This window comes from Polistes dominula, unplaced genomic scaffold (assembly GCF_049000335.1).
Source record: "Polistes dominula isolate Pdom_NZ unplaced genomic scaffold, Pdom_raw_medaka contig_11, whole genome shotgun sequence".
NCBI lineage: Eukaryota > Metazoa > Arthropoda > Insecta > Hymenoptera > Vespidae > Polistes > Polistes dominula.
The window spans coordinates 542,579-555,600 of NW_028301154.1; the positions used below are offsets into that span (position 1 = coordinate 542,579).

Consider the following 13,022-nt stretch of genomic DNA (forward strand, 5'->3'; position numbering starts at 1 on the left):
AATTAGTTATATTTTAACAACTACTACGATTCTTTAACATCATCATTAGCATACTATTGCGTCGATACAATTACCATGAAATACGAGCCGGAAGTTTGGACGATCTTAAAAAAGACAAATGAATGTATTAAATTGTTAAATGAATGTTAAACACAGCAAATGGATTTTTTTTTGGTAAATTTATCTACCTTTGCAAAAGTTTCTAAACAAAATATGAATGTTTTTCCAGCAGTCAGGCAACAAGGTTCTAAACTTCTTCGTATTACTAATAATAATAATCTATGAATTTCAGTTGGTGCCTCATACCATAATCCACTATATCTACAAGAAAATATAGATTTTTTTATATTTTAAATATTAATATAATATAATAGTTTCGTTCTATGATATTAGATAAACTTACGCTTTAAAAAATATTGCAGTACTGTAATCTATCATTCTTTGACCAGGATAACATATACATAAAAGATGAGTAAACTGAGCACATGCAAAAATTAAAAATGTAAATGCTTCTGCTTTTTTATCCAACAATATTAATATCTACGTATAATGATAAATATAAAGAATGACCAAAAATTCGTTCCAAAATTATGAGTAGTACAAAAAGAAGAATATTGGAGGATACTTACTTGAAACATAGAAACACTTAAACATATCAATCCCATAAAAGCCTGCATTAGAAAAGATACCGAATAAGAAGATTCAATAAGTTTTGCAAACCTTTTGAAAAAAGATTTCAATAAATTACAAAAAGGAGTAAATTCATTCGTGTAAGCAACTATATATCTTATTTTCTATAAATTTAAATTCTTTAATTATACTTATACTAACTCTAATGCTCTTTTATGATTTTTAATAGAATGTACAATGTTATCGAAATACATTTTTCTAATTTGATGATGATCCAATAAAACTTGAGACTGGAGCCGATCGTTCAACAAATGTTCTAGACGAAATCTACAGTGTTATCAAGAATTAATCTAATCGTAAAGTATCCATGAAAATTTCTATTAAAATAAACAAATGTTATCTTACCCTACTGCAGAAAATAAACCGCATATGTGTGAATTAAAAGTCAAAAATTGACTATCCGTAGCAACTAATACAGTAATTCCAACTGTAATTTCAATACTCATGTGACAATGAATATAATAAAAATACTTCTGTTCGTCGACAAAATAATAACTTTTAACAGTAGCTCTCAAAGGGCGAGACTCGTTCAAAGGTATCAAGATATCCATGAAGCGAGGAAAAAGTGGCATTGTTAAAAACAAAACCATACACGTGTAAATATATGCTGCAACAAAAAGGTATTGATAAATTTTAATTTAAAATACACAAAAAATGTTATCTAATGAAATTGTATCAAATATTTACATATGTAAAGCAACGTAAAGAATCTCCCTTCTACTGCAAATTCATGCATGATATTCAATTCTTCTCGAGTTTCCCATATTTGCCAATTGTTTAGCATATTTTTCAAAAGATCCTTTATCTGAAACAATTATTTCTACATTAAAAAATACTTTACATTTATTGTTACTAATATTAAAAAAAAAAAAAAAAAAATAATGTAAAAGAAATTTTAAATTATTTATTATATGTCTTTGAATTATTAAATCAATTCAAGGAAAACTTACATTATTTTTTTGAAACTGATATGTATAATATTTCATTACCATAGCTATAAAAACACATATAAATGGTACACTTTGAAGTATCACATCGATGTCTCCTTTACAGGTATAAATCAACGCTATCTGTCGATAATCTTATAGTTAAAACAATAATTAATTGTAAATTTAAATTCCCTTAAATAAGTACATGCACACATTCACACACACACACACACACACACACACACACACACACACACACACACACACACACACACGTTTATTTTAAATCTATGATATACCTGTGTAATACCAAAAGTAATAAATATGAAATTCACAAAGCACCTACGGAAAAAACGTTCATATGAATTCTGATAAGGCCATTGTCCTATCAGCCTTAGAAAACGTTTGTTAACTTTATAGTAAGGGTGCTCGAAACTGACCATAGCGTGTCAAAAGCGTAAAGCATTCTAATGTTATCAAACTAAGGACAGGCTTCCCCTTTTAATGGGCGGATCAGCATAAAATAATCATAGCTTTTTCTTCTTACAGAAAACTCCTATCTATTGCTTACACATTGAGTATGATTGAACGAGAAAGGGGAAATAAGGACAAGTATTAATTTGCTTTCAACTTTGCTTGAGGAAAAAATAATTTCAATGGGACAGAGTGCTTGAAAGTATGTAATTTCATATTTTTTAAATTCTATTATATATGTTTGTTGCATGCTACATACACATACTCGAGTTATTGTTTCATTGATTTTTTTTCTCTTATGGATAAATATATTCACTTACACCTTATCGTATACATAGTTTTTTGCTTTTATCGTACTTTTCGGCTAACTTTTAATTAATGTTTGTTTAATTATATTTTATTTCAGTTAATAAAAATGTAATCTAAATCTGCAAATAGAAGATGTTCATAGTTTTAAATCACGTAAGGATTATTAAACATAATTAACCCGATACCAATAGATAAACATAACACAAAGTTTTATTATTATATGAATAGAAACATTGCATTATATAACTACTAATAAAATATTATTTTCACAGTTAATGTACCGTTGAAATTACCATGAAATACGAGGTAGCAGTCTGCACGATCTTAAAAAAAGAAATTGATACTTGTTAAATGAACCAATTTGTTCGTATATCAGTTATATTTATATATATGCATACCGTCGAAAAGCTTTCGAAACAAAAATTAAATGTTTTCCCAGCAGTTAAATAACAAGGTTGGAAACTTCTTCTAATTATCAATAATACTAATTTATGTATTTCAATTGGTGCCTCGTACCACTTTCCACTATATCTGTATAATATATTGAAACAAAATGATTAATATAATCAATGAAATATTCACAGAATAAGAGAAGATTATTTATGATTGTATTACTAACGCTTTAACATGGACATCGGTGCTATAATCGATCAATTTTTGGCCAGGATAACATATGCAAAAAATGTGAACAATTTGTGCAGCTGTAAAAGCGATGTATCTGAACCCTTCGGTAGATGTTTTATACACTATTACTATCTATAAGAATAATAAAATATAATTTAATAACAACAATAAAAAATAAAAGAATAGAACGAGAGAAATATTTAAAACTTACTTGAAATAAAGATAGAGTCATGCACGCTAAACTAGAACCAACTTGGATAAATAAAAAAAACGAATAAGAAGATTCAATGAGGTCGGCGAACCTTATGAGAAAAAGAAACCAAAAAGAAGAAACAAAAGGATACAAAAAAAGAATAATACTCTAAATATAATGAATTATCTAAATTGCATAAAATTGTTCGCCTTTATCTACTAACTCTAATGCCTTTTTATGTATTTCAATGGTACGGACAATGTGTTCAAAGCACATCCTTCGAGACTGATGATTTAACAAAATTTGTGGACCAATTTGATCCTTTAACAAATGTTCCAGGCGAAATCTGTAATCAATAGAGTTATAACACACAAGAAAAACAAGAAAATAATAATATTAAAGAAAATGAAGTTACCCCACTGCTGTGAATAAACCACAAACGTGTGAGTTGAGTAGCAAAAGAAGAACATCATTTGAAATTAACACTGTTATTCCGGTAACGATGACTATACTCATGTGAAAATAGATTGAAAAGAAGTGTTGATCCTCGTCAATATAATATTCGCTTTTAAATATAGGATTCAAAGAACGAGATTCGTTCAAAGGTATGATTATATCCATAAAGAATGGAAAAAATGGCATTATAAGGAACAACGTCATACACGAATATATATAAGCTATATAATAGATAAAAATATAAATATATTAATAATATTGTTTCAATGCGATACAAGAGTATAAATAATCTACATTAATCTCACAGGCATAGTAAAAAGTTAATAATTTTCCTTGCTCACTATATTTGTGCATGATATCCATCTCTTCTTTGGACTCCCATAATTTCCAATTTTCTATTATACGATCGAAAAGATTTTTAATCTATGAAAGAAGAAAAATCTAAATAGTGACAAACATTAATATATAAATCTTCATTTTAATGCGAGAAAATAAAGTTAACTCACTTTATTTCTGCATATATAAGACATAGAATATTTGGAAGAGATCGATAATACCGTAGTTAATCCAGGTATAATTTCAAGAAAAGTGTCAACATCTCCATTTGTAATGAACAAGAATACCTATCGTTCATTTGACAAGTTAAATATTTTTAATAAATATGTTCACTTATTTGAAATTGATATTACTTAAGAAGAGTAAATATAAATTACCTGACAAGCAGTAAAACTAATCAGCAAGCTAATCACAATGCACATACGAAAACGACGTTCATTCATATTTTGATAAGGCCATTGTCCTATCATTGACAAGAGACGTTTGTTAAGCCTATAGTAAGAATGTTCAAAAATCTGTTCGTTCATGGTGTTTTAGAAACATCAACTGTTCTCAAGTTATCAAAAAATCTAAAAAAAAAGGCTATTCCCTTTATTATTGAGAGAAGGTGACATAAAATAATCAGAGATAAGCCATGTTTATTCTGAAAATATGATTCTATAGAATCAAAAAGAAAAGAACAAGTATATATTATCCCTCGAACGAGTTTAACACATGGTAAGATGTGTTTATCTCTAAAACTACATATTGAAACTTGCTGTTAGGTAAAATGGTATATAATTTTCTTGGTGTCAAACGTAAAATGTAGAAGGAATGAAGTAAATGTAACAGATTTATTATTCAACCGATTCGATATTGGATTGTTAACCCAGTATATGTAGATACTAGTCTCTTTATACTATCATTTTATTATATTTTCGTTTCCTCGTACTTTTGTCGGGGAGAAAAAATCGAAGATTTTATTCTGAGGTAAATTCTTTTTTATTCATTTCTTTTCTTTATAAAAACTCTAAATATTCAATTATAAAAATTTTATTTATCCTAATTAGGTTTAATATTATAAACCTTCTTTTTTTTTTTTTAAATACTATTCAGTATTTAATTTGAATAAGTCAAACAATTATTATTGGTGAATAGAAACGTTGTATATTTCAAAACTACAATCTATTAGTATTATTATTATAATATTTATAATTATTGAGCGGATGAAATTACCATAAAATATGAAGTAGAAGTTTGTAAAATCTGAAAAGAAAAACAAACGTAATATTAATAGTCAATTATTTAAATAGAATATTTATATTTGTAATAATTATAGTTCATACTGTAGCAAAACTTTCTAAACAAAATACAAATATTTTTCCAGCAGTCAAGCAAGATGGTTCCAAACTTTTTCGTATTATCAATATTAAAAATTTGTGAATTGCCAATGGTGCTTTATACCATAGTCCATTGTATCTAGAAATAAATAAATATACGCGGTTTGTATTAAACAATTAAAGTATTTAATTAACAAATATGAATATATTATAATTACGCTTTAATACGTATATCGGTGCTATAATCTATCATTCTTTGACCAGGATAACACATACAAAAAAGATGAACCAATTGAGCAATGGCAAAAATGACAAACCTCACCGATTCTGCTGATGTTTTAAGAACTATTAGTATCTATGCAAGAATACAGAGATATTAGAAGTTATTCCTAATAATAAGAAAAGAAAAAGAAAAGAAATAATATTTATAATAATTACTTGATACAAAGAGATGCTCATACAAACCAAACTTAAGCCAGCTTGTAGAAGTAATGATATTGAGAAGCAAGACTCAATGAGTTCAGCAAACCTTTTCAATAAACAATATATAATATATTAAATATAATAATTAATTATTATATACATATATGTGTAATATATGGTATACAAACTTTAATGCATTTGCATGATTTCTTATAGAATAGCGAATATTTTCCAAACACTTGTGATTTGATAATTGATCTAAGGAAGATATGGAATCAGTTTGATCCTTTAAAAAATTTTCCAAACGAAATCTGTAATTATATCTGATTAAATTATTTAATTACACATCATTGAGACTGAAAAAATATTAGAACGCGATCATGGATTAAATTTTTCTTACCCAACTGCTGCAAATATACTACAAATGTGTGAATTACACATAAGAAATAGATTATCTGCTGTAATTAACGTTGTTATAGCAATTACTATAGTTACGCTCATGTGTAAATAAATTGGAAAAAAATTTTCATCCTCGTTGATAAAGTATTCGCCTTTGAATATTGGTTTTAAAGAACGAGATTCATTCAATGGTACTACGATATCCATGATACATGGTAAAAATGGTAATACGAGAAACATTGTCATACATGAATATATGTATACTTTCAAAAAAACAATATATATATTATTAATATTAACAATATGCAATATATCAGCAAAGAAGGAATATTCTACATTATTTCTAGTAAATTGTAATCTTACTTGTATACCAAAAAGTAAGTAATTTAGTTTCTCTTCCAAATTTATGCATAATTTCCAATTCTTCTCTAGTTCTACATAATTTCCAATTATTTATTAAATGTTCCAGAAGTTGTTTTATCTATGAGAGAGAAAGAGAGAGAAATAGAGAGAAATAAAATATATTAAAATTATAAATAACAAATGTAGTACAACAAACTTACATTATCTCTCTTGAATTCAACGGTGTAGTATTTAAAAGCGCAAACCAATAATGCAGAAATAGGTGCCATAGATTGGATAATAATTTGAACGTCTCCGTTACAGGTGCAAAGCAATGTTATCTATTACTAATAGTATGTAATTGGGACTTAATGAATACACACACACAGGTACAATATAAAAAAAGATATTATTTTTATTACCTGTGGTAATAAGAAACTAAGTAAAGCGATGCTCACTATGGAAACACGAAAACGATGTTCACTGGTATCCTGATAAGGCCATTGTCCTAGAAGTAATAATAGTCTTTTATTGAGCCTATAGTAGGGGTGATCGAAAGCGTCCATAGCGTTTCAAAAATACCAAGTATTCTGAAGTGATCGAAGTTAAAAAGAAGTCTTATTGGGAGGAGTCGACATAAAATAATCAGAGAAGATTTACATTTATCCGAAAATATGATTGTATAGAACCAAAAAGAAGGAAACAAGTATCAATCATCCAATTGTGTTTGCCACACAAATAAGATATTGTTTGAAGAACCAAACTTATTGTTAGGGATAGAAGGTATGTAATTTTCTTAATGCCAAACATATAGGACTTATAGAATCGAGTATATGTCGTCGGTTTATTATTCAACTAAGTATACTTAGAGACAGTATATACCCATGGATTACTCTTATTTTTGACAAATGCATAATTTTATTTTGCTAACTTTTACATATTATTTGTGTTTTTTTTTTCATGGAAAATTGAGTCAGCTTTTATTCAAAGATACATTTTATTTTTTATTTTTTACAGTGTAACTTAAAAGCGTATTTATCAATTTTATACGTGTATTTGTTTTTAAAGAGTTCTACTATTATTAAAGATTTTATGTTTTATAATATATATAATAAATATAAATATTAATTAAGGTATGAAGTAGATTTTAATATTTATTATTTAACTATTATATTGTTTAATAAAATAATTATTTATTTATTTATACATTTTTATTCATTCATAAAAGGAATACGCGCATATTAGTTCTTTTTTTTCTTCAAATGTCGCGCTAATCGTTTACGCATGCGCATTCTTTTGCGCATGCGCATTAGTTCGCGCATGCGTACTCGTCTGCGCATGCGCACTAGTCTGCGCATGCGCACTCGTTTGCAAAATCATATGTATGACTCAGTAGAGGCTTAACTGTTAGTGGTGAAGGTTGTTTCGTCTTTTATATCTTTTTAATACGTGTTTATTTAACAATTTATTTAATTGGTAAGAATTATTTAATTACATTTATTAAATTTAATTAAATAAATATAATAAATTATTAAATTTAATTAAAATTATTAATAATTTTATGTTTTATATCGTTATTCTATAAACTAAAAAATCTATAAATTGTATACATTAAATAATAATTTATAGGTTAAAATGGCGTCTGATGAAGAAATGTCTTCACGTAAAAAGTCACATAAGAGTTTAAACGATAAAAAAAGGAAACATAGTAAAAAACAAGATAAGGAAAGTAGGAAGAAGATGAAACGTAGTCCCTCAACTTCCAGTAATGTAAATATTAATTCATAAAATGCTCAGTCTTATTGTCTCCATACCATTTGTAATTTCTAACTTTTGTATGTATATTATTATATTTTAGACTAGTAGTGGCAGTGACAATGAAGTTTGGGTTGAAAAAACTATTGAAACTATACAATCTGTACAAAAAACTACTTCAGATAATAATACAAAAGAGTCTCTTAAGAGAGACGAATGGATGACTCTTGGAAATTTATTTCCATGTATATCTCGGTCTGATTTACAAAGTAGTAAACAGGAATTACAGAAGAAAGATAATAATACTTCGTCAATCCTTGATAAGCCAGGACAAAGTAATAAGGAATTAAATCCTTATTGGAAAGATGGAGGTACTGGTTTACCTCAAAATGAACCTGACAAATTCGTCAATAAAAAAGTAATGGATCCTATTTGGTTAAAAAGGTCATTGCAACGTGCTAAAGAACAAGCTTTGGAGGAAGGAAAATCTTTAGAAGAAATAGCTGCCGAAAGATGGGGTGTAAGTATATAGACAAATATCATTTATATTTCTTCAATATTTATCTGATATTTTTTTTCATTAATATTCAATATTCATTTTCTTATATAGTCTCTAGAAACTATAAATGCAATGATAGCAGAAGCGGAACAATCATCCTCCAAGTATAATAAAAATTATGAACTTAATAATAGTCGTTATCGTGATAGATACTCTAATAGATATAGAGAATCAGAAAAGGATCGTTCTTGGTATAAATCACGAAATCGGGATAATGAACAAAAACGTGAACCTTATAGATCTGATAAACCATTGCGTAAACCAAATTATCAAAAACCTGCAGATGATAATGATTATCGTTACACATCATCAGCAGCTTCAAATAAGTCAAATTCACATCGTTCAAAAAATTGGAAAAAAGATAATGGTACTAGAAATCAATCGGAATTAAATGTAGAAGAAACAGTTACTGAAAAAATTGTGGAAAAGGACGAACAAACTTTTGAATCAAACATACAATCAAGTGATATTTTAACCAAAGAAGAAATGAATAAATTAGGAGCAAAAATTATCAAAGCTGAACTAATGGGTGATAATGAATTAGCAAATCGTTTAAAGGAACAATTAGAAAAAGCAAGAGAATGTTCAAATCAAGCAGATAAATCTGAAACAGAAAATATTATTCTTTCAAGAACAGATTCAAAAGGTACAAGTATTGATATACACTTAATATTAGATTTTTTTATTTTTTTATTGTTTTTGATCATTATTCTAATACAAAATTTGATCTAATAGGTGTTACAAGACCCATACAACCAAGGTGTCAACCTAAAGATTCTTCAACTAAATCTAAAAAGAATAAGAACGTGGAAACACATGTTTCTGGTGAACGAGTTCGTTACTTCGGTGATGACGATAAATATTCATTGCAACAACTGGTAAGAATAAAAAAAATAGTGTAATTATTGTAAAATTAATATTAAAAGTATGAATATACTTTAGATACTAATGATAACATTTTATCAATAGTTTCAGCGCGAAAAAGGACGTTCTGTGGATGATGACAATGCTGCGTTTGTTAAAATTGCATCTAAGAACATGGATATGAACGATATATTTGAAGAAAAAATTGCACGAGCAGATACGGATAGTAGACAAGATGATCGAGATAAAGCGAGGGCGATTAAAGAACATAAAAGAATATCGAAAAGTCTGGAAGGATGTTCGTGGTGCTTAGAATCCAAAAATATGATCAAGCATATGATTGTTGCAATGGACTCTAACATTTGTCTTAGTCTTCCGACCAGAGTATCGTTAGTAACTGGACATTGTATATTAACACCTTTACAACATGTATCTTGTCAATTGCAATTAGATGAAGATGTTTGGGAGAATATGAAGATTTTTAAACAAACATTAATTAAAATGTTTATGGATTCCGAACAAACTCCAGTATTTTTTGAAATCTATAAAAATCGTCATAGATTTCCACACATGCAATTGGAATGTGTTCCAATGCCCAATGAAAGTGCAGATTTAGCACCCATGTACTTCAAGGTAAGAAATTGTATTTTTTGAAATCTAATTAAGCACTTAAGATCTCTGTATGACAATATTTTTAATAATTAATTTTATTTATAGAAAGCCTTGTTAGAATGTGAAACTGAATGGAGCATCAACAAAAAACTTATTGATTTACAAAACAAGGATTTACGTAGATCAATACCAAAAGGATTACCATATTTTATGGTAGAATTTGGAGATAAGGATGGATATGCCCATGTAATTGAAGATGAACGCATGTTCCCGACCAATTTTGCTGAGGTAATTAACGCTCTGCTTATGATTTATAAAGAAAATATATTACATATTAGTTTTATATATTTAATAAATAATTTGCTCTTTTTCTTTTCTTTCATTTCTTTGTTAATCTTTATTGTAGGAAATAATTGGTGGAATATTAGATTTGGATCATAATCTATGGAGAAAACCAAAAAGGGAAACTTTTGAACAACAAAGAGAAAAGGTATTAAATTTTAAGAAAACATGGGACAAATATAAACATTAATTAGTTAACAATTATGTAAATACATTTGATAAAAATGTATGGGTTAATATTTAACTCTTTGCATTCGAGAGGTTACTCTCGGTCTGTATATAAGAAGATATTATTATATGTTATTATGGGTTAATATTTAACTCTTTGCACTCGAGAGGTTACTCTCGGTCTGTATATATGAAGATATTATTGCAATAGAAGAAGAACGTGAAAATAATTTTCATTTGTAAATAATGTTGCACTGTTACAGGGGGAAATATAAAATTTTCAAAAAATTTATTTTTATTTTTGTAATTGCTCATTTTTATTTTCTTGTTTAAATCCATCGACTTTCCATTTGTCCATATATTTACTTAAAACATAAGGAAATAGCGATAATACTTTAAAACGTTCTCCCATTTTATCAGCATCCATTATCATATGATATCCTGACAATATTTGTTCCTTTTGAACATCGGTTGAGTTCTTTAAAATCATTTCTAATCTTAGATCAATTCCAAGATTTTTTAAAAATGTTCTTTGACTTATTGGACCAAAAGATATTACTCTGTTATCTTTTAATGCAATTTTTTGTATTAATGAAAAATCAACATCCGCAGTTAAGTCAGCTGAACCAGGATTTAATAAAGGATCATGCAATTTGTGCTTTCTAAAAGCACGAAAGGTATCTGTTTTATCAGCTATGTGACCATAATCAATAATTAATGCAAAACCTCCACATTCCATCAAAAATGATGATATATAATCTATTATGACTAAACTTTGAGGGCTTATTTCAACGTGATCTCTCGATTCATCCTCCTGAAATATAATTGATTTATATAATTCATATATATATATATATATATATATATATATTGTATAAATGAAATGAAATTATAAATATATATATAAATGAAAATATACAGATATATAAACTCTAGCTGCAGGAGTCAACCCTTTGGATAAAACGTAACGAAATTTCTCTTCTTCTATTCCTGGAATCACGTCCACTAAGACTTCACTCCAGCCTTGATCCGTTTTCTAAAATTTGATTGCAACAACCATATGCAGTGAATCGTTACAAGTAAGAACAAAAAGTGAAACACTTTTTATATTTTTACATTTCAAGTACCTGAAACTTATGTATTGGTAATGCATCAAAAAATTCATGTGCAAGAAATATACTGAATTTTTTAGGAATATCCGTAACCGAATAATACCAATATATTTCTATGCCATCTTCTGTAATACCTTTTTTATAATGACCTATAGAATTTTCTTTAATTTGTGTCTTAGAATCAGCAAGATTAATTTCTTCTACATGTGTACATAAATTCTGTGCTTGAATTTTAGATAAAGCTGGACTGATTTCTACTAAATGTATAGATATTTTGTTAAGAAATTGTAACTTTTTAAATACCTATAAAATATAACATTTGTTAATTAACAATAAGAGTAAGTTATAATATTATAATTAACAAATATGTACCCGTAAAACATCTTGTATCAATGTTCCCTTTCCAGGACCTAATTCGACAAGCTGAAAGGGATCTTTAGAAATTTTAATCCATTCGTTAATAATCCAAACAGCTATTATCTACAAAATAATACATAATCTTATGAATATATCACAAGAGGACAAAAATAATTTCATTTAAATTACACACTTCTCCAAACAGTTGAGATATTTCTGGAGAAGTTATGAAATCTCCTTTAAGACCAAAAACATCTTTTGTCATGTAATAACCGACATTAGGATGAGTTAAAATTTCTTTCATATATTCAGCCACGGACAATGGTCCGCAAGTCATCATTTTAGAATACAATTGACGATACAAAGGTGATTTCTTATTCTTAACATTAGAAGAATTTTCAGATGAGTAATAATATTTTGTTAAATTTATCACGGATCTAAGATTTTGTTTCAACAATATATTAGTTGATGATCCATGATTTAAAAGTATTTTATTAAATATACGTAAAATTTTTGTCATCTTTGTATTATCGTTGTTTGTTTGTTTGTTTGTTGTTTTTTTTCTATAATAAAAAAAATTAATGATTATAAACTACGATTATAACCTAACAAGTTTGTATATATACCGACAGAGTAATCGCATGGTAGGAATACTGTCCTCCTCCTTTGTTCCCCTATTGCACTTTAGTTCATATTTTGTCTGCACGTGTCGTTGAAATCGTACACGCTTTAAATTAATAGGGGGTGAGCACTTATGAA

The 13,022-nt window shown here is 27.5% G+C and overlaps 4 protein-coding genes and 1 long non-coding RNA gene across 6 annotated transcripts; 2 read left to right on the plus strand and 3 right to left on the minus strand.

Moving 5' to 3' along the window:
* Positions 1–53: 53 nt before the first annotated feature.
* On the minus strand, positions 54–884 carry LOC149030546 (odorant receptor coreceptor-like). Its single transcript, XM_089178653.1, has 5 exons — positions 832–884; positions 630–720; positions 404–540; positions 189–321; positions 54–104 (listed from the first exon to the last, which is right to left on the minus strand). The coding sequence occupies exons 1-5, from the start codon at positions 882–884 to the stop codon at positions 54–56; spliced, it is 465 nt and encodes a 154-aa protein (XP_089034779.1).
* Positions 885–2,103: 1,219 nt separating this feature from the next.
* LOC149030547 (uncharacterized) lies at positions 2,104–3,388 on the plus strand. The gene is made up of 4 exons (XR_016178631.1): positions 2,104–2,295; positions 2,500–2,555; positions 2,675–2,856; positions 2,987–3,388. It is a non-coding gene; the product is annotated as an uncharacterized LOC149030547 (long non-coding RNA).
* Positions 3,389–5,138: 1,750 nt separating this feature from the next.
* Positions 5,139–7,554, minus strand: LOC107071095 (odorant receptor 13a-like). The gene is made up of 9 exons (XM_089178593.1): positions 6,917–7,554; positions 6,716–6,835; positions 6,516–6,633; positions 6,154–6,415; positions 5,942–6,064; positions 5,769–5,859; positions 5,549–5,685; positions 5,337–5,469; positions 5,139–5,256 (listed from the first exon to the last, which is right to left on the minus strand). Exons 1-9 carry the CDS (start codon positions 7,058–7,060, stop codon positions 5,206–5,208), a joined length of 1,179 nt encoding a protein of 392 aa, XP_089034719.1. The 5' UTR covers positions 7,061–7,554; the 3' UTR covers positions 5,139–5,205.
* Positions 7,555–7,878: 324 nt separating this feature from the next.
* LOC107071103 (pre-mRNA splicing factor cwf19l2) lies at positions 7,879–10,865 on the plus strand. Its single transcript, XM_015329808.2, has 8 exons — positions 7,879–7,970; positions 8,124–8,264; positions 8,353–8,769; positions 8,860–9,454; positions 9,544–9,686; positions 9,778–10,305; positions 10,390–10,572; positions 10,691–10,865. Exons 2-8 carry the CDS (start codon positions 8,130–8,132, stop codon positions 10,814–10,816), a joined length of 2,127 nt encoding a protein of 708 aa, XP_015185294.2. The 5' UTR covers positions 7,879–7,970; positions 8,124–8,129; the 3' UTR covers positions 10,817–10,865.
* A 217-nt stretch (positions 10,866–11,082) lies between these two features.
* On the minus strand, positions 11,083–13,006 carry LOC107071104 (protein arginine methyltransferase NDUFAF7, mitochondrial). Of its 2 annotated transcripts, none has more exons than XM_015329811.2 (6): positions 12,894–13,006; positions 12,457–12,826; positions 12,279–12,386; positions 11,922–12,209; positions 11,714–11,830; positions 11,083–11,608 (listed from the first exon to the last, which is right to left on the minus strand). In XM_015329811.2, exons 2-6 carry the CDS (start codon positions 12,781–12,783, stop codon positions 11,090–11,092), a joined length of 1,359 nt encoding a protein of 452 aa, XP_015185297.1. In that variant the 5' UTR covers positions 12,784–12,826; positions 12,894–13,006; the 3' UTR covers positions 11,083–11,089. The 2 variants fall into 2 exon arrangements, with proteins under 2 accessions (XP_015185297.1, XP_015185296.1); XM_015329810.2 differs by having other exon boundaries at positions 12,890–12,915.
* Positions 13,007–13,022: the final 16 nt, after the last annotated feature.

Coding starts and splice junctions, on each gene's coding strand:
- LOC149030546 (XM_089178653.1), bottom strand. CDS start 884: ATGTATTTCGATAACATTGTACATTCTATTAAAAATCATAAAAGAGCA. Junction 721..831: donor AATCATAAAAGAGCATTAGA/GTTAGTATAAGT, acceptor TTTTTTCAAAAG/GTTTGCAAAACTTATTGAAT. Junction 105..188: donor GTTTAGAAACTTTTGCAAAG/GTAGATAAATTT, acceptor GTCTTTTTTAAG/ATCGTCCAAACTTCCGGCTC.
- LOC107071095 (XM_089178593.1), bottom strand. CDS start 7,060: ATGGACGCTTTCGATCACCCCTACTATAGGCTCAATAAAAGACTATTA. Junction 5,860..5,941: donor AATCATGCAAATGCATTAAA/GTTTGTATACCA, acceptor TTTATTGAAAAG/GTTTGCTGAACTCATTGAGT. Junction 5,470..5,548: donor ACCGATATACGTATTAAAGC/GTAATTATAATA, acceptor ATTTATTTCTAG/ATACAATGGACTATGGTATA.
- LOC107071103 (XM_015329808.2), top strand. CDS start 8,130: ATGGCGTCTGATGAAGAAATGTCTTCACGTAAAAAGTCACATAAGAGT. Junction 9,687..9,777: donor AATATTCATTGCAACAACTG/GTAAGAATAAAA, acceptor TTTTATCAATAG/TTTCAGCGCGAAAAAGGACG. Junction 10,573..10,690: donor TCCCGACCAATTTTGCTGAG/GTAATTAACGCT, acceptor TCTTTATTGTAG/GAAATAATTGGTGGAATATT.
- LOC107071104 (XM_015329810.2), bottom strand. Junction 12,210..12,278: donor TGATACAAGATGTTTTACGG/GTACATATTTGT, acceptor TATATTTTATAG/GTATTTAAAAAGTTACAATT. Junction 11,609..11,713: donor CAGCTAGAGTTTATATATCT/GTATATTTTCAT, acceptor ATTATATTTCAG/GAGGATGAATCGAGAGATCA.